The following is a 25,711-nucleotide window of genomic DNA, read 5'->3' on the forward strand; positions in this document are numbered from 1 at the left end:
GGCAGATATCACAATTTAGCCAATATATAACGTAGGCAATTATACTATTAGGCTAACGATATGCTAATTTATCGGAAACATCATAATGCGATATGATGCACATGATGCACTGGTGCACATAATTCTATAACTAAACGTGAATCAATATCCAAAGCAATGTAAACTGATACATGGACGCCATGTTTTTTCTGAGATTGTGCGAACCAAGGATGTGTTACAAACATGAAACCTTTGTGTGTGCATGCATTTCAGGTGAGGATCTCTCGTAAAACAGCCCCTAATGTATAAACAGACTGAGACTTTGTGATTACATTGTGCCTTTAGTGTAAACAGACGATTTAGGTCATCCAGATACAATCTAGATTAAAAATGGTTTTAGAATCGACACGTTTCTCACATGTGAATAGGGCCAGACAGAAAGAGTTCTCTTATGTGCTTGTTGAAGTGGTTTCGGTGTGGTCAGTCAGCTTGAACTGCCTCTCTGTGGAGGGTATGTTCGACTGCCTGTCAGCCTGTCAGTTTCTCTCTCCGTCTTTCTGTTTGTCTGTTTGTCTTTCGTATGTCTGGGTAAATATGCTGTGAGATGGACTTTAGAAACAGGAGAATGCTAGCTAGCGTATTTTGGTTTTACACTGCAACCATACCATACCAAACCTTTGTGACAAAAAGGCCCCTTCAAAGGCTTCTGTTTGATAAGTAAATAGTAAGTAAAGTAGGTATCATGCATGAGCCTTCAAGCAGAACAGAGTCAACACTCTTTGACCTCCAGTTCATGGTCCTGCTCGTTTTGCAATGCTGTCCTCAAGTTTTCCAGCAAAAAAGAGCACAAACAAATTGTTCTGTAGCTTTATTTGGCTGTTGTATGTTTTTCGGTGGAAAAGAGTGTTGACTGAAATTCTGCTGCCTGATGACTGGTTGCTCTTTGCTGTTTACAACCCCGGCCTGCCTTCTTCAGAGTGGATTTTACCTGTGTTCAGTAAATATATCGCTTGGCTCAAGTACAATGGTAGAATCTGTCCAGAGGAAACTGAAATACATAAAAACAAAGTAGTTCCCTGATGCAAATGTGATGCCTTGGGGGTGATAGGATTTCTAGCAGTCGCAGTTTTACTCACTTTACAAAGTAATATAAAAAAAAAATACTGCAGTATTATTTAGCATTTGCTAACGTGGATATGAAAAGCTCTCCTTCATTGCAGCGTAACTGAACTTTAGTTTCCCACCCCCTGCTAGCATATGAGCCAGTAATAGATTGATGCCAAATGAAAACTCTCCTTTCTCCACTCCCTTAAGCCTTTTTGCTTTATTTAACTACTTTAAAGATCCATTTCCTACCACCCTGTTGCTCGCCGAGACGTACACACTCTCCAATCCAGAGGGTGCCGTTTAACACACAAAACGTATAGGCACCATATTTATGTCGCACATTTAATCATTTAACATCCCCATCAACACGTCGCTCAATCAAACGGTTTCACCACACCACAAGGGGAGAGAGCGGATTGTTCTAGAAAGAACATTTTTCCTAAAGAACGCTTTTACCACCGGCGCCTTAAACGAGATTCAGCGAACGCGATCTCGTGGGCGAGCGGGAAGCGACCTCGTCCGCACGGGTGGATATTAAGAAACGTGCCGAGGCTCCAGCATTCGGCCGCTGACCCCAGTAACGTGATTACCATTCAGCAGACCCTGTCTGCTTAAATGGTTTAAAGAGGCCAGGCTGCCCTAACAGAGAGGGATCACCTGTTATCAACCCCATCTCACGGCATCACAGTGACCTACACCCCCTGGTTCTCCTCCAGCTGCTCTTCCTCCTACCTAGTCCTCCTCCGCCACCGACATCCAATCCTCCTCCTCCATCTACCTTCTCTGCCTCCTTCTAGCTCCTCCTCCACCACGTCTTTCTCCTCCCCCTACTCTTCCTATGCCCCACTCGTCTTCCTCCTCCCCCTCCTATATCTACCTCCTCCTCCTCCTCCATTTACGACTTTGGATTTAAAATTGGGATTCTTTTGAGGTTTAAGTGCTGCACCCGTCCCCCTGTCTCAACCATTACCTGTCGTTATTATTATGTATCATTTGGTCTTGGTTACCGTGGCAACGGGAGTCAGGGCCGAGCTGTGTCTCCGTCTCCACGGGGCTGCCCGTGCGGAGACAGAGAGCAGCGCGGACCGACGGCAGTGATGGATGAGTCTGTGTAGCATCATACCACCCAAGCCCCCCCCCGTTCACACATCTCCGGGTACAGGGCCGGGAGCGTTCTGGAAGACCGGGAGCGTTGGGGGACCAGAACATCGGGACCCAGAGCATTACGGGAGCCGGGAGCAGTCGGGGGGGCAGTGTTCGGGTTGACTCGAGAGCGTGTCAGGGGACCGGGAGCGTTTGGGGGACCGGGAGCGTTCAGCTGATTGGGTGCGTTCAGGTGACCGGGAGCGTTCAGGTGACCGGGAGCGTTCAGGTAACCAGGAGCGCTCAGGTGACCGGGAGCGTTCAGGTGACCGGGAGCGCTCAGGTGACCGGGAGCGTTCAGGGTGACCGGGAGCGTTCAGGTGACCGGGAGCGTTCAGGTGACCGGGAGCGTTCAGGTGACCGGGTGTGTTCAGGTGACCGGGAGCGTTCAGGTGACCGGGAGCGTTCAGGGGGACTGGGAGAGCTGAGGCGACCAGGAGCGTCCAGGAGACCGGGAGCGTTCAGGAGACCGGGAGCGTTGAGGTGACCGGGAACGTTCTGCTGGATGGCATCGTTCAGGGGCTCCCGTGCGTTAAGCGGCCAGAACAGAGGGCCTGATCCTAGTCCCCTGTCCCTCCCCTTCTGCGCTGGTGATTCCGCAATCAAAGAGGCTATTCATCAACGGCGGGCGTGCGATGCCCAGACCCTAGGGAGAGAGAGGAGAGGGAGGGATGGAGGGTGGAGCGAGAGAGGGAGAGAGAGAGACTAAGCTAGAGTAAGAGAGCGAGAGAGATGAAGTGACAGAGAGGAGGGAGAGGGTACACAGAGAAGATGTTAAGAGGACTAGAGAGAGGGGGCAAGTGAGGCAATCAGACAGAGAGAGAGAGAGAGAGAGAGAGAGAGAGAGAGAGAGTGGGGAGAGAGAGGGAGTCGCAGATAGATAAAGGTTAAGAGCGAGCGGGTACGAGAGACAGCGAGAGACAGAGGGACACATACTGTGGCTGTGTGCAGGCTGTGTAGCCGATCCAAGTATTTTGGGAGGATGGTCAAATCCCCACTGGGCCCGTTCCAACAGTTAAGCCTCTTTAGCCTGATGTTTGATGGACACACAGGCTAGCTGATGCTAACAAAGGCTAGCCGATGCTAACACATGCTATGGCTTTGCAAACGTGGTATCCTTTCTATTCAACAAAAGCCTTGTTTCAATTTATACTATATTTTCTTACAATTGTGAGCAGGCCCTCCTGATTCTGAGTGGGTTTGAAGACCCATGCGAGAGAGGGAGATATCTTTATTTAAACCGAAAAGTTGCTTATACAGACGATGGCTGCTTCATCGGTGTGCAATTGATAAGGCAACCTTGACAATCTGAGGAGCCCTCAAGATGAAGAATTTCCATTTATGTGGCGCCATGATGCACATGATCCATCTAGTGGTGGGGTGTGGTACTGTATCCCGACATTCATCTTTCAAAATATTGCACCGAAACTTTCAGCATTATAGGGGAAATAAAAGCAGCACAATTCAGACTTATATTATACCGTTGGTTTTCACAGGGCTGGGCATTCCCTCAGCCTTTAGTTTTTTGTCTCAAGCCGTCATACTGTATGTGTCATGTGGTTTATGTCATAGACATGTCATGTTGGTGGCATGTATAGTTTCCCTTATGGTATCAGGTCAAGAATATTTTACATTGCCAACGAATTTCACTTGCAAGTAATAATAAATTAGGGAAATTAATAATGAATGTTTTCATATGATGAAATGTTGTGCAATATCTGTTCTGTATATCATTGATGTCTTTTTGTCGTCTTCTGACCTCATCTTTGTAGTTCTGTAGTATTCAGACCTAATTTTTTGTAGTTCTGTAATCTTCGGACCTCATCTTTGTAGTTTTGTCATCATCTGACCTCTCTGTCGCCCCCTGCAGGCGTGGTGCGTGTGGACTACGGTGACGTCTCGTCCCGCAAGGCCCTCCGCCAGGCCCTGCAGTGCAAGCCCTTCTCCTGGTACCTGGAGAACATCTACCCCGACTCCCAGATCCCCCGGAGATACTACTCCCTCGGAGAGGTACTCTCTCACCCTCTGTCTCTCAATGTCTCTCTATCTATCTCTCACCCTCTGTCTCTCAATGTCTCTCTATCTATCTCTCGCTCTCTGTCTCTCAATGTCTCTCTATCTATCTCTCACCCTCTGTCTCTCAATGTCTCTCTATCTATCTCTCGCTCTCTGTCTCTCAATGTCTCTCTATCTCTCACCCTCTGTCTGTCAATGTCTCTCTATCTATCTCTCACCCTCTGTCTCTCAATGTCTCTCTATCTATCTCTCGCTCTCTGTCTCCCAATGTCTCTCTATCTATCTCTCACCCTCTGTCTCTCAATGTCTCTCTATCTATCTCTCGCTCTCTGTCTCTCAATGTCTCTCTATCTATCTCTCGCTCTCTGTCTCTCAATTTCTCTCTATCTATCTCTCACCCTCTGTCTCTCAATGTCTCTCTATCTATCTCTCGCTCTCTGTCTCGTTGTGTCGCGCTCTTTTGCTCTCACTGTCTCTGTGTGTTAGTCTCTCTGTTTCACTCTCTCGCTCTCTGTCTCCTCTCTCTGTCTGTCTGTCTGTCTCTCTGTCTCTCTCTGACTGTGTGTCTGTGTGTCTCCTCTCTCTGTCTGTCTGTCTCTCTGTCTCTTTCTAACTGTGTGTCTGTGTGTCTCCTCTCTCTGTCTGTCTGTCTGTCTGTCTCTGACTGTGTGTCTGTGTGTCTCCTCTCACTGTCTGTCTGTCTCTCTGTCTCTCTCTGACTGTGTGTCTGTGTGTCTCCTCTCTCTGTCTGTCTGTCTCTCTGTCTCTCTCTGACTGTGTGTCTCCTCTCTCTGTCTGTCTGTCTCTCTCTCTTTTTGTGTGTGTGCGTCTCTCTCTCTCTCTCTCTCTCTCTCTCTCTCTCTCTCTGTCTCTCTGTCTCTCTGTCTCTCTGTCTCTCCGTCTCTGTGGTGCTGAATCAGTTCTGTGTCATGGTCTGTTCTGTACCGAGGGTCATGTTATAAAACAGTCCTAAGCGATGCTGTCACATGCTTGCAGCTGTAAGGTTGTGTGTGCGACGGAATAGAGGTGGAGGTGGAAAGGTCGTGGCTATTCTTGTTTCAAGGAAGAGAAAACATTAGTTTCTACAGTTATTGATTCATAGAAAAAATAAAAACGTTTGCTTAAATAGACATACAGCTAACGGAGCTGGACAGAGAGCTAAAATAGAGACCCTGACATAGGGCTCTAAGATAGAGAGGCATTGAGACTGTAACATAGAGAGACGTATCCTCTAAGATAGAGGTTCATAGAGATCCTAACATAGATAGACATAGACTCTTATAAGAGATTCTAACATAGAGCGACTTAGAGACTATAAGATTGTGTGTGTGTGTGTGTGTGTGTGTGTGTGTGTGTGTGTGTGTGTGTGTGTGTGTGTGTGTGTGTGTGTGTGTGTGTGTGTGTGTGTGTGTGTGTGTGTGTGTGTGTGTGTACGTACAGCAGCCAAGACTCAGACTATTCCGCTGGGCTGTTAAACATTCGCTGCAATGAAACGCCGTCTGTTTCTTTCTCTCTCTCTCTCTCTCTCTCTCTCTCTCTCTCTCTCTCTCTCTCTCTCTCTCTCTCTCTCTCTCTCTCTCTCTCTCACTCTCACTCTCACTCTCACTCTCACTCTCACTCTCACTCTCTCTCTCTCTCTCTCTCTCTCTCTCTCTCCCTCCCCCCTCTCTCTATCTCAATCTCCATTCCCCCCAATCCGCATGAACAAACAAACAATTTTATCGTCTAACAGTTTGAGATTCTAGAATTCAAACTAAAACTAATTACAAATTCCGCTTTTCTATCGTGTTAGAGATAATTACTTCCAAGACTATTTTATACGACTGCACATTTATTGCACAGCTCAGTGGATCGCAACGTCATTAATTTGACAGTTTCTCCGATGGAGGGGTGCGGGCTCAGGCACCATGTGGTCACATAATTGTTCTTTTTAATCTTTAAACATAGCTTGTTCTTTTGGCAGCACCTATAATTTATTACAGGTGATTTTATTTCAAAACTTTTCTTTTTACTTTCAATAGAGATCATACATTAATTCTAAAATTGTTTCCCAAATGTGAAACAACTAATACTTCTACTATAACTTTGTAAACTGCTAACATTTCTACCATTAATGTTTAAGAACTAACATCTCTACTTTTACTGTTATACTATTGGAAATACATGATAGGAAGTCGCTGCACTGAATCGTCATGTCACAGGCAGTAAATAAACAAACAGTCCACCCCATAACAGATAGAACGTCACGCAGAGGTCACACAGAAGCCCAACGGTCAACCTTGAAGGTTGTTCGATCGCACACCGCCTAACGACTCGTGTCCCCCCGTAGATCAGGAACGTGGAGACCAATCAGTGTGTGGACAACATGGGGAGGAAGGAGAACGAGAAGGTGGGCTTCTTCAACTGCCACGGCATGGGGGGCAACCAGGTGAGGTCCTCGCACACACTGCTAGGTAGCCATGGTAGCCTCTGCTAGGAGAACCTAGCGCATTCTGCTAGTTAGTCATGGTAACCTTTGGTATGGCGGCCTAACACACACTGCTAGTTAGCCGGGTTAATGTTTGGCATGAGTGTCTAAACCACTTCTAGTTAGTCATGGTAACCTCTGGTAGGAGAGCCTAGTATGCTGCTAGTAAGCTATGGTATCCTCTGGTATGAACGCTAAAAGCACCGCTAGTTAGTCAGGTTAACGGTTGGAACAGAAGCCTTAAACACTGCTAGTTAGTCAGGTTATTGTTCGGTACGAGAAACTTGAGGCGTATATAATATGTATATAGCAACAACCAACAACCTTATGTGTGCAGTGGGCTCATATTGTGGCCTAAGCGTTCATCGTCTCTAAAGCGTACTTCCAGTACCGCGACGACCCCCCCATACCACCCGCTACTATTCCAGACGGTCCGCCCGTGTGTTCTCCGCAGGTGTTCTCGTACACGGCCGACAAGGAGATCCGTACGGACGACCTCTGCCTGGACGTGTCCCGTCTCAACGGCCCCGTCGTGATGCTGAAGTGCCATCACATGAAGGGCAACCAGATGTTTGAGTACGACACCGAGGTGAGCGCAGCGTGGCTGGTGGTTTTCGACCACGTCTTACAGAGATGTGATGCCGCCTTCATAACGGTTATAGTTTCCGGGAGGTTCGGAGGTTCGGACCTTAAGCGCGGAGGAAAGTGCTTTGACCACTCTGTGGGTCGTAAAGTTTCGTGTGGGAGTAAAGCTACCGAGTCCTCTGAGTTCACGTCACAACAATGGCTGCCCATTTCATTGATGGACTAAAGTGAACTTGCAGCCAGCACTGAGAGGCGAAATAACACCCATTCTAACATTTGCATTACGATAAATTATAGCTTATAAACATGACTGGATAAATTCTCGGCCATGTTCAACCATCGCAAGCGGTTCTAATAACTGATCCATCTGATTCAGCAAAGAAGCACAAAGAGGTCCCTGCGAGCATCCATAATTGTTGTAGTTATGAAGTCTAGTCTCCAGAACAATCTTGTTTTATGATTTTTATGTCCTAGCCTACGAACTTCCAAGGGGCGTTTCCTAACACTCTTATTTCGGAAGAATTTTTACCTAAAGATACCTAAGCGCTTCCGAACCACCCAGCTGTTTTGAAGGCGGAATAACTCCATGTATGTGATGTGTGCGATAATATCTGAGACAAAGCCGCTGACAGACCGAATGCGGTAATACCCACTCTGGCCACCAGATGGTGCCACATGTCAGTGATTGCGTTTTTTGTGTTTACAGTTGGCGCTGCATTGTTGAACTGGGCATCAATTGTTTTTTTTGCTCTGATACAATCAGCATTTTCTTCTCTCATGTAGTACGTTGGCAAGTGGGAATATGATTTCGAGGTAAGATGGCGACATCCAATTTAAGATTACTCCTTCCCTTGAGATGGTTCTAGTGGTAAAGTAATGGGTTTGTCGTGTTGTTGTCTTCAACATCTCCCTGTGTTGAATATTGAACGTGGTTCCTTTAGTTGTTGTATAGTTATGGCCCTTGTTAGAAAACATCGATGTTGTTTGGTCCTTGAGTGAGTGTGATGTAAGACAAATTATTTATTAATTGGCATAAACCGTACATGACCCAGCCTCAGTACTCAGTCTATTTTGTCACTCAACCGCGAAACTAAATGGGGGGAAATAACAGGATAGCACAGAATTAATAAGTGGGATGTTTTCAAAGTCAACGTGATAAAAGAGTGCAGCTCTCTTCGGGATTCAGCCGTCTTGGGAATTCCCCAGTCCTCTATTTTTACCCACTCGGAGTGAACACAAAAATAGTCGTATTGACTCAAAACTCACAACGCATGAGGCTTCTCTGTGCACGGAGGAAGCCTGCTGGAACATTAACAATGCACGGCGCTCTGTTCATCACTTCTGGGAGGACCTCTTCAATAAAAGATGGATGATTTCGGACGTCTGTGATTAAGATGTCTGGGAGAGTCGCAGGGAGACTGTCGCGGTTCGAGGGCACGGCCCGGAGAAAGCACCGTGCGCCACCCCGGAGTCTCCGCGCGTTTCCCTTTTTTGTGTTCTGCACCCGAGAGTGATTTGAATAACGCCCAAACCTGAATGTGCCCGTCTGTCACACCTGTCAAACGATGAGGAGTTCTTCACACTGTCAAACGCTCCGGCTTTCCTGTGTGTGTGTGTGTGTGTGTGTGTGTGTGTGTGTGTGTGTGTCTGTGTGTGTATCTTGTGTGTGTCTGTGTCTGTTTGCGTGTGCGCGCGTGTGTGTGCGTGCATGTCGTATGCGTCTGCTTTTGTGTGGCTGATACCCGCCTAGTACTGAGTAGCTACGGGGCCCTCCATTTACATTTCTCCGGGTCATGAGTTTCCGCCGCTTTCCTTGTTTCGCGCTCCCGTTGTGTGGATGGTCGGACGTGACAGGCGGGCGTGATGGACGGCGGCCCGTCCCCTATCGCCCACTCGCCGGCTCGACAGACCCCCGCTCGGCGCCGTTCATTACAAAAGCCGCTCCGAGGCCGCGCGGCAGATGTGTAGCGGCACTCGAATCTCTTATCGCTCTCGGCAGTGGAACCCTCACCTTCCCTTTATCAGCAGCAGAAGTAATGTGTTTTGAGAAGGGAGAAAATGTACCAGAGCAACACTGCGATTGCAGTTTCCCTCCCTGGGAGAAAACAAACCACGCCAAGGTCTTTTAAAGACATACGACATTGGAGATTTTGTCAAAGTCTGTTTCTTGCGGGGGGTGATTACCTCCTCCCCCCTAAAACGATGGGGATGACGTCAAGGCGGTGCAAGTCGACTTTATTCGTGTTGCACTTTTCGTACACGAGGCGGACTCAAAGGGCCGCCTGGTGGGGTGTGTCACGTCAAGTCATACACACACCACTTTGTCCTAGTAGTAAGCTTCCCTTTCTAAATAAAAGAGTCCCCTTCCACCCCCCGCAAAAACCCCCACAAACCCTCCCTTGGCTCAACCTCAAACCCCCTCACCGTCCGCATGTCTCCCCCCCCCCCCACCCCCCCCTCCGGCGGCTGTAGAGACACACCTTCCAACACATCCCCAGCGGCTCCTGTCTGAGCGTCGGCCGCAGCCGGGGCCCCGTGGTGGAGCCCTGTAACGACAGCCCCCTTCAGACATGGGCCCTCCGCAACCTCACCCGCCTCGGGGTGTACCGCCGGCTGGCCCTCAGCCCCGCGGACTACGTCCCCTAGGGGCCCCCGGTAGGGCCCCCGCACCAGGGCACCCCGGGGCCCCCCCCCCCCCCAGGCGTCGGGAGCAGGTCAGTACCGTAGCACGCGGTCGCTAGCTGGGGGATTAGCTCGGTGGTTTGTGGCGTTTGTAGACTGAGTTTCTTGTGTTGTGTATTTGTTCGGTAGCGACTGAGCGGATGACTTTGTCCCATGTGACTCTCTGTGAATTCAGATGCAGGTCAACGCCGGTGAGTAGAGAGGAGTCAAGTGCCTTGCTCGGAGGGGGGGGGGGGGTTGAACCCAACACCTTTCGGCCGGGGAATCGAACAAGCGAGCCACTACATGGTTGAGCCCGGCCTAGTGGACGGTTGCTGATTGATTATCGAGCCTTCGTGTCTCGATGTGTCGTCTGTAGGCTGAGATGTGCCGGGCTTGTTTTGATGGGCTGCCTCTGGCTATTAGTCAAAATGTTGATGCAAATAGTTTTCAAAGGCATTTAGGAGCTATTACCGGTGACCTTCTCAAAGTAAATGTAATAAGAGCGGGACCCAGACAGAGATAGAGAGAGAGAGGGAGAGATAGAGGGATACATTGAGAGAGAGAGATACAGCAGGATGGAGAGCGAGAGGGAGAGAGGTACAGCGGGGGGGACAAGAGAGAGAGAGGGGGGGGAGAGAGAGATACAGTGAGAGAGAGTGAGATACAGCGGGAGAGAGAAAAACAAGGATAAACAGAGGGAGTGAAAAGGAGAGAGAGAGAGAGAGAGAGGGGGGGAGAGAGAGAGAGAGATACAGAGGGAGAGAGAGAGAGAGATACAGAGGGAGAGAGAGGGAGAGAGAGAGAGAGATACAGAGGGAGAGAGAGAGAGAGAGAGAGACAAACAGAGATACAGAGCTAATGAGAGAAAGAGGGGGACGGGGAGGGGGAGGGGGCCATTAGAGACGCGGCCGTCAGTGTGGCGCTCCTAGCGTGAGCGGCTATCTGCGAGACCTTTAGCTAGCCTTCATGCCGAATCAGATCTCGTTTGACATTCATTTCCTTAAATAAATATTTTTTTTGGAACGCCAGGAACCACACTGCTCGTCCTCCAGACAGGCTCCGCATCGGTCACCGCAGCCAAGGAACGGTGGCGGTCGGGTTTATTTTTAGCCGAGTAGGCGCGCGGTGGCGGCGGCGGCGGCGGCGGAGGGCAGATTGAAGCGGGGCCCGCCATTGTTTATGAGTCCTTTTGAAGTGATCCTTCATGTGGCGGCCGGCTCTCGTCCCGGCGTCCTAACCCCTCTACGGCGGGGCGACCGTGGCCCTGAAGCAGCTGGGTACAGCTGCACCGACCAGGTGCTGTGGTCAACGCAGCGAATTCAATTATAAAGCTGCTCCCCCCCCCCCCCCCCCACCCCCACTCTAACCCTAACCCTGTCCTGCACACTGCCAATCCGGGCCCTTTTTCTTCTCTCCCGGCCAACTTTTCAACACGCGAGTTTGCTCCACGTTTTCTTGTTAGTCTGCTTGTCTGGGTTGGTGTTCCTCTTGCCGCTTTCACACCAAAAAGAATGAAGAATGAATGTGAGGGATGTTTGGTTTGGTAGTTATGACGAAGACGGAACGCTCCGTTCACTTGCATGGACATGGACTCATCTGGCTGCGTTGGCGCGTTGACGCGTTGAACCACCACACAATGATCAAGCGTCAGGTTAGGCGCGCAGAAGAACCCTCGCGCCAGTTTCAAACACAACAACAACAATTTCGTCTTCGATTCAATCCGTGTATGGTTCGTTCTTTGAATATTCCGATTTAAAACAAAATCTGAAAAAACAAAAAAGAACCATACACGGATTCACGTCCATTGTTTACTTTGGTGTTTTAAAAAATGCCGGTCTTCGTTGGTCTTCCTGTTTATGAAGGTACGGATAACTCCGCCCCCTGCCCCCGGCGTAAAAGCGGTTCTAGTTCTAGCCCAGCTCTAAAGCGGGGCCAGAGTTGAACCGGTTTTTAGGGGCCGGAGCCGGTTCTTTGGCGGTGTGAAACCAAAGCCCTGGCCCTAGCTCCGAACTGGCCCGGAACCGGCCCCGATTTTGCGGCGGTGTGAAAGGGGCATGAGAAGACCGCTTGGTTCTACAGACGATTCCCGGGTCTGTGTATTCTCCGAAGTGCTGAGGAGTTCAGCCTCACTGTAGCATGTCACCCATTTTCCCTTCTGGGTGGGGTGGGGGGGGGGGCAGGGGTGGGGGGGGGGCAAGACAGTGTAAATTGGCTGAGCAGCCTCTGAGACCGCTGGAGCGTGTTAGAGTCACCACAGAGAGGTAACCTGCTGTTAGTTGGCCTGGTTCATCCCTCTTCTTCCTCCTCCCCTTTCTCTCTCTCTCTCTCTCTCTCTCTCTCTCCCTCTCTCCCTCTCTCCCTCTCTCCCTCTCTCTCTCTCTCTCTCTCTCTCTCTCTCTCTCTCTCTCTCTCTCTCCCTCTCTCTCTCCCTCTCTCTCTCTCTCTCTCTCTCTCTCTCTCTCTCTCTCTCTCTCTCTCTCTCTCTCTCTCTCTCTCTCTCTCTCTCTCTCTCTCTCTCTCTCTCTCTCTCTCTCTCTCTCTCTCTCCCTCCCTCCCTCTCTCTCTCTCTCTCTCTCTCTCTCTCTCTCTCTCTCTCTCTCTCTCTCTCTCTCTCTCTCTCTCTCTCTCTCTCTCTCTCTCCTCCCCCGCCTCCTGTCTCTTGCTGGACCTTCAGCTATAGCCAGGCGCTACAAGACCCATCATACACAAGGGCTCTATTAGGAGCCCCCCCCCCCCCCCCCACACACACACACACACACAAAGTGGTCCCCAAGCACAAACACCCCTCCCCCAGTGGTGTGTCATGGATTTTGTTCGTTATGTTGGAGGAGCAAGCCTGCTGCTGCTGCTGCTGCTGCCTGGTAACGGAGACGATAAATGTTCTCCACCCAGCGAAGATGGAGGTTCAAGCCATGCTCATTTAATTAGCTGGTCTAAGCTGCAAACACACATACAGGCACAAACACACAAACACATATATACATACATACGTGCACATACACACACACACACACACACAAACACACATACAGGCAAAAACACACAAACACATATATACATACATACGTGCACATACACACACACACACACATACAGGCAAAAACACACAAACACACACATACATACATACATATGTGCACATACACACACACCAATACACACACACACGTACGTGCACGCCGCTCCTCTGACACCGGCTGCTTTGCAGGAAGGCTGAGGCGAGAGTTTTCACAGCCTCAGAGGACCCATGAAATAATTATGAGCGCTCCGACAAGGGCTCCACGTTTCTAATATTTTCATTAAATATAAAGGGGCTCTTCTTCCTGCTCCGGTTATAGCCTTCTGTGGAGTAAGTCGGACACTCTTGTGAATGGAGGCTAGCATCACACTAATTGCCACTGTGTGTGTTTATGATTTATACATGTGGCCTAGTTCTGCACACGGGAAGCTGTGTTATGTTTTGGTCGTTGTTGAATCTGAATGGAACTGCGCACGGTTAATATTGACAACGCTGTACACACTTGTGTTTACCGTGGCAGGATAGCCGTATACAATGTCATCCATGTTTTCCTATTTCTTCCTGTTTATTTGTGTGTCTGTAAGTGTAGCAGGAATTCAAAATGGGGCTGAATATTGTGAAACAGGGTTGAGGAGCCGGACAATAAGGGCAGCTGTGTCGGGCAGTAGGTTTACGGCCGGCTCTGATTTCAATGTAATGGCCGGCCACCTGCGATGCTGCTTTGTGTCAATAACTCAGTGTGTGCGTGGGGTGTGTTGGTGCGCGCGTGGGTGCGTACCTGGTCTTTGTGTATCGTGGAAGAATAAACATCAGGTAATTGGAATTTATTGCCTGACTGATATTGGTTCTCGGTTTTGTGCACTTCAGCTCGGATTTCTGCTTGCTGTCAAAAACGCACACAGCGCAGTCGCTTTTCAAATGAGGGATTGCGGCACAACGCTAAACACGGGAAGAATTACCCTCACAGACATTACGGTTAGGACTCGGGTCCGCAGTGAATTATTACAATTATTAATTTCACATTTGATTAACTCGACGCATAGCCCCACGGCTCAGTGACTCAGTATTAGCTTGTGTTATTTCACAACGTTGCGTTGTTTACTTAACAACTCATTTACATTGAATTAATCTTCATTTATGATGTAAACAGTGATGTGTTGGCCGTATCGCTGTCCTGTCTGCATTCATGTGTGCTGATTTGTTTCCGTTTCTGTAGGAACCGTAGCATTGTTGGCTGCGTTTATAGAAAAGGGTATACTGGGTCATCGTCTCACGGTAAACCAGGCTGAATCGAATCAGACGTAGAACGTGTTGTGCGCACCACGTCATAAATTCCAAACAAAATCTAAAATGTCGCTTTATTCTGAATCTCTACATTTTAAGAATGTACATAAAATATAGATTTTTTTTATGACCGTTGATTAGTGTTGCAATAAAATAGAACGTTTCTTTGAAATAAAATATGTTTCAGTTCAATTTGTTTTCCCCTATCTGTGTATTTATCACTTCCATAAAGGAAAAGCTTACCGATTTTTCAACAACAGCCCTAATTTTCCGATAATTCTGAGTCCAAGGGACTAATGCAGACAAAAAAATATTAAATTGGTTAGATAGAACGGGAATGCTGCAGCCGTAATCTGTGAAAACTGGCTGCAACGTAATCCTTGGGGACAATGTAATCCAACAACATTTTATCCCTTTTTCATGGATTATGGCGGAAAATCGCTCAATACCGGACCAATCAAAAAATGTGTAGACCCAGAATGATCAGAACAGAGTCCAGGTTTTCCTTTTTCCTGAAGTTTCCCCTTTGGCAGTTTGTCACAACACAAACACAACGAAAGCTTTTCATTGGCTGTTGACGACCTCGACCTTTCCCACAGAGCCAGTCTCGTTTACATGATCTCTATCGGGAGGTGATAATCCCTTCCTCGTTCTGCTCCTGGCCAATAATCGAACTGCTGTGCTCTATCGGTACCGCCATCTTAATCTCCGGTCGCGGAAGGGCCCGGAAAGCCCTGATGTCCTCCAAACGCCGGTGCGTATCAGGAGGGAACTCCTGAACCCCGGCCCGGGGGGGGGGCGACAACACACACGGAGACAAACACAACAGCTCCTGATGCTGCTGTATGGCGCTGTTCCTGAGCGGGGGGTGGGAGGTGCATTATGTCATCAACCGCCACGTACTCGGTGGTCTGTAGTTCATCACAGACGACGACAACACAGAGACATCCATTTTTTATTTTATTTTAAATCTTTCAATGTCTTTCAGGATTTTAAATTTGGATGAAAAAGGTAGAAGAAAGATTTAAAAATAGTCAAATAAGTGCAACAGGTTTTAACATCCTCGTCATTTAGTTACAATTTTATCCCAAGGTATTTACAATTGATATATGTGTCTGACCAGTGGTATGGCCCATCAGACTTGGAGGCTCCATTATTCAGACTGAGCAGGATCACTGGATTTCTAGCTCCAGGTTTTACCACAACCTTGTTTGTTTTCACCAATACAAGCCGGTTCAAATTCAGAACGTTTCCATTTGAAGAAAAAGCATTAATTCAGTTAGTTTTAAAAGGGATGACATAAAGATATATCCAGTAAAATAAAAAGCTGGGGTCTTAATACTTTTTTCACTTGTATCTTTCAGTCTATATTTGTGGGAAAAAGGGAATTAAAAATAATTGATTGGAAGTTTGCATGTGGTAATGCCTTCTTCTGGTGTAATAGAGAAATTGATCTCAGGGCTTTGTTTCTGTGAGAGGAGAGGAAAACAATTTTTGTGTTCATTTTACCGTGTGTGTGTGTGTGTGTGTATTTGTTTTTGTGTCAATCGATTAATCACACACACCTCCACACTGATGGATTAAACACGCACCCACACCGACCCACACCGAGGTGTTTGTGTTTAATAACTCTATGGATTAGAAAAAAATGTATCCACGTGTGTGCGTGTGCATGTGTACGCGTGCATCCGTTCTTGCCCTTGGGTGTGAGGTTATGAATGGACCTATGTATTTTTTTCAACACTTAAATGCTGTTTGTGGAAACCTTAGTCCTGTATTTGTGTGTGAGAACATGACCTATCTCTCTCTCTCTCTCTCTCTCTCTGTGTTCCCAGCGGCTAACGCTGCTCCACGTGAACAGTAACCAGTGTCTGGACATGCCAACGGAGGACGACAAGATGGTGCCTACTCTGAGGGACTGCAGCTCCAGCCGCTCACAGCAATGGCTTCTCCGCAACATGACCCTGAGCGTCTGAGGACCCCCCCTCTCGCTCTGACTCTCACTCTCCCTGTAGCTCGCTCTCTCTCTCTCTCTCTCTCTGGGTCTCTGTACACTCTCTCTCTTTCTGTCTCTGTGCTCTCTCTCTTGTCAGTCACCCTCTCTCTCTCTCTCTCTCTCTCTCTCTCTCTCTCTCTCTCTCTCTCTCTCTCTCTCTCTCTCATTAATCTCTGTCTCTCTCTCTCTCTCTCTCTCTCTCTCTCTCTCTCTCTGTATCTCTCTTTCTCTCCATCTCAATCTCTTTCCCTGTTAATGTGTGTGATTTTGTATGTGTATGTATGTGACACACACACGCACACTGTCCCTCTCCTTCCCCCCCCTCTCTCTATCTCTGTGTGTCCTTCAAGCCGTATGTGCGATGTGAAGGTGATCCCGTTCAGATGATCAGAGAGCCTAGTGTTTGGTGAGTAGAGTTCTGTGTGTGACGAAACCATGACACAGGGGTGCACTTCTGCTGCTAAACGTGTCTGAACCGCGGCACACTCCGAGACACGTTGAACATTTCATTTGAGATAACTTAACTCTGTTCATCTCAGATGAGTATTACGAGTCTGGGTGTGTAACACGCGGTGCGATCTGTACAGTTCCATTTAGTACTGCGACGGAGAAGTATTGGGGAGTTTTATGAAATAATGTTGCTCCTCCCTCTTCCAACATCTATACGATAGAAGACGTTGACTAATAAGGGAGTTGTTTTAAAGTGTAGGGACAAAAAAACGCTAGGGAAACCATCTCTGTCATCCATAGAACATGCAATGCAGCTGGAAAAAAAATGGCTGCTATAAACATCTGGCTTGTTTAAAAAAAAAAAAGAAGAAGAAAAAAACGACAGCATGGGCAATCACCTGACACGTCACATGGTCACCTGGGGAGGTGTGGGACAGATGTGAACCACAGCATTCACTCTGAACCGGTCTTCCCGTCCCGATCGTACGATAGCATACATATGCCTTAAAATGCCAGATGAACTTGGGTAGCAGTGTGTCCGATAGGAAGGTAGGGAGCACTCTGACGCGGTCAGGGAGTCCGTAGAACTGAATGTAAAACAGGGGCGACATGAGCACGATTCTCACTGCACTGTGGCGCTTTCTCATGAGGTCTTAGCGCTGCTCTCTCCACAGGGGTCCGCGTTCCCCTCCATCCCTTTGTCTCTATTCATGTCTTTTCTAATGTTTTAATATGTTGCCTAATTTTGGACCGTGTTACGGTCAGAAATGATTTGCTATAAATGATGACGATGATGATGATGATGATGATGATGATGATGATCTAGAGGCCAACCAAGTAGTTGCGTGTTACTTTAGCATGTTGGTTCAACTGAATTGTTATGATGTAAGAAGGGAGAATGTGAATTATGTTTTCATATCGGCTCACTTCTATTTGAGTAAATGATAAACGGTAGTTTAGACAACCAGTGATCATCATTGAACTCCTCAAGCCTTGCATTGCCCATATCTAACTCGACCACGTTCAGCTACTTCAAAACCAGTAAATGCCCAACAAACTGCTTCTGCGTACAAGACGCTGCCCTGGGTCAGGCAGCAAACGGTATTGTAAATACAACTTTTACATGTCTTTATCAACATTGTTGTACATACAGAAACAGTTATTTTTCTAAGCTGCTGTAAAACTTGAACATTCATTTTTTGGATGAACAAAAAAAATCTGGTAGACAACACAGGAACAGATTGTTTGTTGTTTAAGTCGGAAATATTCCACCTTCTTCTTCTCCTTCTTCTTCTTCTTCTTCTTCTCCTCTTGGGTTTATCTGTTTACAAAGTGTACAACCATCTTGTGTTCTATGTAACAAGTGCTCAGACTACCTAGAAGATCATAGGCACCAGCCCAGGAGCCAGCCAATCAAACGCCACCAATGCTGCTCGGATTCTAAATCCTGGCCAATCCTGGTCTGGTTCGGCTTTCCGGCTGAAATCCAATCATATCTTGTGTATTGCGTGCACATATTTATTGTTTTCATTCTCTTTAAGTGCATGGTACTACAATAGGAATGTACTAGTTTGTGTTGCGATGTTCTGGTCTTAAAATGTTGTTACTTGTTTGTACCTTTTTGTACAAAAAATCAAGAAAAATAAATGCTCTGAACCGAATTCACTATTAATTCATCATTCAACAAATACTGTGTGTGTGTTTGTGTGTGTGTAGATAGATACACAATAATAACGTGAAGGCTGTTAACTCGCTCTCTCTACTTCAGTAGAAAACGGTCTGTCCTTCTCCACAAACCGTTTAGCTAATCGGCCACACAAATTTAATTACCTCACTCTCTTTGCACTCCTGTTGCGCCTCAACAGAAAAAGGTGCAGTCGGGAACATTATATATATATATAATATAAAGCTCTCCTGGGTTGCCACACAGCAAACCACTTAACTGGCCCCCTGGGACTGAGCAGCACAACACATCAGTAGATCACCAGCGCCTAGCCGGGGCCCCACGAGGGCCCCAGTCAGTAGGGCTCACACCTGTGGCGGGAAAGGGATAGATAGAGAGGGAGGGAGGGGGGAGGGTGGAGGGAGGGAGGGAGGGAGGGAGGGAGGGTGGGAGGGAGGGTGGAGAGAGAGAGGGAGAGCTGAGGATAGAGGGAAAGGGATAGAGAGGGAGGGAGGGTGGAGAGGGAGAGAGAGAGAGAGAGGGAGGGAGAGAGAGAGGGATGGGGAGAGAGAGAGAGAGAGAGAGAGAGAGAGAGAGAGAGGGCTGGGGGGAGAGGGAGGGAGTGAGGGAGAGAGAGGGATGGGGAGAGAGAGAGAGGGATGGGGAGAGAGAGAGAGAGAGAGGGCTGGGGGAGAGGGAGGGAGAGAGAGAGAGGGATGGGGAGAGAGAGAGAGGGCTGGGGGAGAGGGAGGGAGTGAGGGAGAGAGAGAGGGATGGGGAGAGAGAGAGAGAGGGATGGGGAGAGAGAGAGAGAGAGAGGGCTGGGGGAGAGGGAGGGAGTGAGGGAGAGCTTGGGAGAGAGCTGAAGCGAGTGAGAGAGAACTGGAGAGAAGGAGAGGGGGGAGGAGAAGAGGGAGGAAGAGAGAGAGGGAGGGGGGGAGGGGAAGAGGGAGGAAGAGAGACGGAGCGAGAGGTGGGGGAGATGGACTGAGCCCGCGGGGATAAGATAGCCGTGGCACCACCAGGACCAGGGGGAGTCCATTAGGAGGTGAGATGATTTAAAATAATGGCCCTAATGGAAGGCCTTATCCGACAAGGCTTACTGTTGCCCCGCGAGCTGGGACACCATCGCGCCGTCGGGGTGTGGAGACGACCGGCCTGTTAACCCCTCCGCTTCCTCCAAATGGTGGGCGCCTCCACAGCCCCCCACCCCCTGTTTTCACACTGATGGAAAACCGTGTCTCGGGCTTGCAGAGCTGAACAGGTCAATGTGAAACCCCTGTTTTTTTACATTCACATTTTCTCTTGGTGGTAGAATGAAAAAGAAGCAGCATAAAAGCGAGCTGCCAATCGAAGGAGAAACCAATTTAAACCGCCGCAGTAGAACGGGGCATAGTGTGGAAGAAATCAACACCACACACAGGAGGAATATCTAGGGGTCTCCCAGTCGGGGCCGCGTAGCGTCGCTGCTTTAACAGACACTCCACCTCCGGCCTGTTTCCTTGCTGGCTGGCCACCACTTTGATTCCGACGCCTCCAAACACGATTACCATCCTCTTGCTTTTCCGCTGTTGTCCTTTTTCTATGCTTGATTGCGAACGACTTTGCCTCCCTTTCTCCCAGGTCAATATACGGGATTCCGTCTTCTCCGTCTAGTCTGTGGATCCAATAAGGAGAAGGAGTGGTGGTGGTGGGGGTGGGGGGGGTTATGGTTGGGATGAGAGAGAAGGGATAATCAGTCCTCGGAATGGACCCTTTCTTCTGACTCGGAGACCAAACGAGAAATCCTGCCCTTAATTGCTGAGGGGCTCGAGGTTCCACAACGCGCCGCTGGAAGACGGCTTTAATTAGACCGACGGTTTGAGGCGAGCTGTCTCTGAGGAGGGCCGTCTTCTGCCAGACACGGGACCCGGCGTGCACGCACACACATGCGTGCACGCACACACATGCGTGCACGCACGCACGCACGCACGCACGCACGCACTCACGCACACACACACACAATCACACACAATCACACACACACACACACACACACACACACACACACACACACACACAATCACACACACACACACACACACACGCACACACACACACACACACACACACACAATCACACACACTAACACACACACACACACACACACACACACACACACACACACACACACACACACACACACACACACAGACACACACACACAAAAAACACACGCACACACTTCCGCTTGCATGCACATACACACTAATAGACCCACTACGTCACTGGGCACATTTTTCTTCAGATTGTACATGTGCGGAACCGGTCCGGTCGCTGTCACCGGCTTAAGTATGTTACGTATGTTTGCAATCTCTTGAGTAATTTCCTATTGACTGGTAGGAAGAGAGTGGCTGTGACAAGCCCCTTCTATGCAATAATCCCCTTTTAGCAAGCAAAGCAATGATTACGTGGATCCCTGCTGCTTTCAGCGGTAATTGTGTAGTAATCAATCATCAATCACTGAGGAGCTGCCCCGCTGAACAAACCCCCCTCCCCCTCCTCCCCCCCTCCTCCCCCACATCCTCCCCCCTACCATCCACCCCCTCCTCCTCTCTGTCCGCCACTTCCTCCTCCTCCTCTCTCTCTCTCTTTGCTATTTTGGGTCATGGCAGCCATTCGCTGCTCGTTTAAACCCGGCACAAACCTACAGATTATCATCGGTACGTCGCACACGCCTCCTTCCCCTCTCGTGAACACAAAGCCTTCCTCCAGCGCTTTCCCCCTCCGGTCGGTCGGAAAGCGATTTTCCAACTTAAGAAGTTTGTCCCAGTCGGCAAGAAAAAACGCTGTTTATCGGGAATCTGGGGTCGTTGCAGTTTACGGCACGTTAAGCGAGAGTTATCGGCGTACTGCGGTACATTAGGGCAGCCCACCGCCACGGACTATGTTTGTAGTCCCCCCCCCCCCCACCCCCCCGGCTAGGAGATGTTCTGCTGTCCCGTGGATTAGGGAACACATGGTCCCCAGTGTATGTGGATCACGGGAGTACCTCTGCCTCTCTGAAGGTCCCAGGGAAGGAGAAGAGGCTTCCCACAGCTACAGAGCCCGGGGTGGTCCATCCTGCCCGTGGCTGTGGACCGGCCCATCCCTGCCCGGAGCTCAGTTGCTTTAGAACCCAGGGGGGCGGGGGGTGTGTGTGTGTGAGCCAGCCGCGCGACAAAGATAACAGAGAATTTTGAATGAGGATGTGGATAATTTGTTGTGGTCGCTCGGGTGCGTGTGTTTGTGCGTGCGCGTGTGCCGCAGGTATCTGGGGGCCCATTCGTCGGGCCCCCAGAACATCAAAGCGGAGGCGGCGACCATGCCGTGTCTCTGATTACAAAGATTACAGACAAAGATGGGAAAACAAGAGCGGGGATGGAGGCGTCGTCGGAGGCTCTCCGAGGTGACCCTGAGTGTCATTCAGGCTAATACGGAGGGCAGCACAAACGCACGTCTCCCCCTGCTCCGCGGGTCTGATCAGATTAATAAATCAATCTCAGTGTGCTCTCATCGCCGTCCGGCCCAGACATATTTCACTATATGGCTTCAAAAGTGCATTAGTCTGTGTCTAGAGTGCCCATCACGTGTCTGCACTCCAGATTGGTCCATCGATAGAGATGGGGGAGATTATGTTGCATAGAATGAGGGGAAGATCTATCGGTTAGAACGGTTGCATGAAATATAATGTAACTGTCGCTTGGCCAGGGGTTTCGGTCAAGTAGGCCCTTTCTCTTCGTTGGAGGGTGCTTCTCGGAGAAGAGCGACACGGTCTTCATCTCGAGAACCCTCTCAAGGAGAAGAAACAGAAGAACTCATCTGCATTTTATCCCATACGGTACACACGGTTCCTTCGTCTCCTGTGTGTGCGGAGAAACGGCTCAAGCGGTTTCTTATTTCGAGTGCGGCTGCAAGTTCAAGTGACAAGACCCACATGATGAGTCAGATTAAAAGATGTAATTGTGCATGGGTGTGACTGGGCAGACACGCTATTTAAATAATGGGGTGAATATGGCTTGCATCGCTCGCTTTATCTGTGATCTTGCCGGGGGGGGGCCATGCCATTAATAGCCCTCTTTTCTATTTTATTCTATAGTGCTGACTGTTTGATTGCTTTCTCTGGTTGACTCTGCTGAAGTGAATCACTGAATTGGAAACTATATAAAAAAAACGGAATTGGAATCCATGTAAGGTTAATAGTAAGGGTAATATATATATATATGTATATATTATCCTTCCAACCTTCAAAAATAAATAAATAAAAACCTTGAATGATTTACAGTATGTTAAGTGGCCACCCACTATTGATCTTGGCCTTCATATATATTGCAGTATGGCTCCGCATGCAGAAGGCCAAATCATTTGACCAAGGGCAAACACCGCTGTCATACACTGCCCCTCGTATCACCCGTCGCACCGAGGTGCTCATTTGATATTGAACCAACAAACAGCTCTTTAGCGGAACGATTTGGCCCGGATAAGCACGGGGGACACGATAGCGAATACGGCCAAACGTGAAAATAAGGAGATCTGTCTCGCTGCTGGTGTGGGCCAATCTAAACTAATAGCCTTGTTTGTACTCTGCAAATATGAGCGCAGCCTCTACTTGGTCCTAATGAGGAGGACACAGCTGATGACCTGTTTCCTCCCCGCTACTCTCATTATCGGCGGCGGCACACTCCTGCCTCAGTGCTGGTTACTGCTGCTAGCTACTGCTACTAGCTACCGCTACTAGCTACCATTGCCAGCTACTGCTAGCTCCCGCTGCTAGCTACCATTGCCAGCTGCTGAGGTGGTGATGGGGTGGTAGAGGTGGTGGTGGAGGTGATGGTTATAGTGGTGGAGGTGGTGGAAGTGGTGATGGGGTGGTAGCGGTGGAGGTGGTGTTAGTGGTGGTGGAGGTGATGGTTATAGTGGTGGAGGTGGTGGAGATGGGGTGGTGGAGGTGGTGTTAGTGGTGGTGGAGGTGATGGTTATAGTGGTGGAGGTGGTGGAGGTGGAGGTGGTGTTAGTGGTGGTGGAGGTGATGGTTATAGTGGTGGAGGTGGTGGAGGTGAGGGAGATGGGGTGGTGGAGGTGGTGTTAGTGGTGGTGGAGGTGATGGTTATAGTGGTGGAGGTGGTGGAGGTGGAGGTGGTGTTAGTGGTGGTGGAGGTGATGGTTATAGTGGTGGAGGTGGTGGAGGTGGTGGAGGTGGAGATGGGGTGGTGGAGGTGGTGTTAGTGGTGGTGGAGGTGATGGTTATAGTGGTGGAGGTGGTGGAGGTGGAGGTGGTGTTAGTGGTGGTGGAGGAAGAAGTGGTGTGATGGAAGAGGTGGTGTGTTTCATACTTGGAAATGATAAAGACCCCCCATGACTGATGGGAAGAACCTTCTGTCGTCCTCTAAGAGAGGACGACAGGAGAGAGAGAGAGAGAGAGAGAGAGAGAGAGAGAGGGAGAGAGAGAGAGAACTGTAGAATACAGAGAGGGAGAAAGAGGGAGAGATATATAACTGTAGAATACAGAGAGAGCGAGAGTGAAAGAGAGAGAGCGATAACTACACAGAGACAACTGTATGTGATTGAGGGAAATAACTGTAGAATACAGAGAGAGAATGAGAGAAAGAGAGCGCGAGAGAGAGAGAGAGGGAGAAAGAGAGATAACTGTATAATACAGAGAGAGAGGGTAAGAACTGTAGAATATAGAGAGATTGGGAAAGAGATTTAACTGTAGAATGAAGAGAGTAAGAGGGAGAGAACTGTAGAATATAGATTGAGAAAGAGATTTAACTGTAAAATACAGAGAGAGAGCGAGAGTGAAGGGAGGTAGCTAGAATACAGAGAGAGATGACTGTATAATCCAGAGAGAGTGAGAGAGAAATATAACTGTAGAATACAGAGATTTATGGAAATAACTGTAGAATACAGAGAGAGAGAGAGAGAGTGTGAGAGAAATATAACTGTAGAATACAGAAATGTAGGGAAATCAACAGAGAGAGAGAGAACTGTAGAATACAGAGAGAGAAATATAACTGTGGAATACAGAGAGAGAGAGGGAGAGATACATAACTGTAGAATACAGAGAGAGCGAGAGTGAAAGAGAGCGATAACTAGAATACAGAGAGAAATGTATAATACAGAGATTGAGGGAAATAACTAGAATACAGAGAGAGAGATAGAGAGAGAATGAGAGAGAGAGAGCGCGCGAGAGAGAGAGAGAGAGAGAGAGAGAGAGAGAGAGAGAGAGAGAGAGAGAGAGAGAGAGAGAGAGAGAGAGAGAGAGAGAGAGAGAGAGAGAGAGAGAGAGAGAGAGGGACATTCACAGAGTGCGCCCTGACACAATCTCCACAGCACTGCTCAGCTGTTATGAAATCATTCGGCCGGTACCAGGCATGTTAGCCGGTAGCCTTGGAAGAGACTTTTGGACTTAATTAATAAATATGGTGGCCAGAGCCAGGGTGAAATATCGGGTGTTAGAGATAAAGGAGGAGAGCTGTAATGAGACCGATAGGACCTCGTCTTGGAACACCATGTTTCAAGGTGCTTTCAAAGGGGTATTGATCTCTGAGATATCAGACATTAGGTCAAAGAATTTCCCAATCTTTTCTTTAGAGAGAAAATCCAACGCTGTATGAAAGAATAAAAGTTTACATTATAAAAGTTTGACCCTCGGTGCAGACCAAGAAGGTAGGCGTTGATTAGACAATAATTCATCGACACAGACAATAAGATACGCCATGTCTGCCTAGCCTTGAAATCTACTGTTCTCACACACAGCACAAGTTTAAATATTCTAATTAATTCCTCGCAGTGGGGCTGTCATAACAACCTGATGAGATTTATTTCAAATCCGACCATTTAAAAACAAAGAGAGGAAAGAAAACCCCCTCTCACGTTTATCCTTAATTAATGAAATTATGAAAAAAAAAATGACAGTTCAATAATTATTCAACGTGGCGAAGGAGTTGGGTAAAGTCCCCGGGGGGAACCAAACAAATGATCTGAGAGGAGCAGCGTACTGAAAGGCTTCAGAAGGTTGGTTCTGCTTTTTGTGTGTCGGGCTGAAAAGAGGCACAGGGTTGGTCTAGAGGCGATGGCATAATCGTCAACGACTTATTTATTGATTACGGGGACGGCCGTGTATTGTGCACAGAGAGAGAGAGAGATAGAGAGAGAGAGAGAGAAAGAGAGAGAGAGAGAGAGAGAGAGAGAGAGAGAGAGAGAGAGAGAGAGAGAGAGAGAGAGAGAGAGAGAGAGAGAGAGAGAGAGAGAGAGAGAGAGAGAGAGAGAGAGAGAGGGTTTGAACAAAAGAGTGAGTGGGCGAATGAGATAGAGAG

At 48.5% G+C, this 25,711-nt stretch overlaps 1 protein-coding gene across 3 annotated transcripts in view; it reads left to right on the forward strand.

Moving 5' to 3' along the window:
- Positions 1–16,366, forward strand: part of galnt13 (polypeptide N-acetylgalactosaminyltransferase 13) — a 39,290-nt gene extending 22,924 nt beyond the window's left edge. The window contains exons 9-13 of one of the 3 annotated variants that reach the window (XM_030343954.1): positions 4,100–4,239; positions 6,575–6,673; positions 7,167–7,301; positions 8,081–8,110; positions 9,770–10,003. In XM_030343954.1, the coding sequence (XP_030199814.1) occupies positions 4,100–4,239; positions 6,575–6,673; positions 7,167–7,301; positions 8,081–8,110; positions 9,770–9,943 (578 nt within the window). In that variant the 3' untranslated portion in view covers positions 9,944–10,003. Of the gene's footprint in view, positions 1–4,099; positions 4,240–6,574; positions 6,674–7,166; positions 7,302–8,080; positions 8,111–9,769; positions 10,004–16,099 lie in introns of those variants that run through there. The other 2 variants (XM_030343955.1, XM_030343956.1) reach the window with 2 other exon arrangements.
- The last annotated feature ends 9,345 nt before the right edge of the window (positions 16,367–25,711 follow it).

The sequence above is a fragment of the Gadus morhua genome, chromosome 20, assembly GCF_902167405.1.
Source record: "Gadus morhua chromosome 20, gadMor3.0, whole genome shotgun sequence".
In the NCBI taxonomy this organism is placed as follows: Eukaryota; Metazoa; Chordata; class Actinopteri; order Gadiformes; family Gadidae; genus Gadus; species Gadus morhua.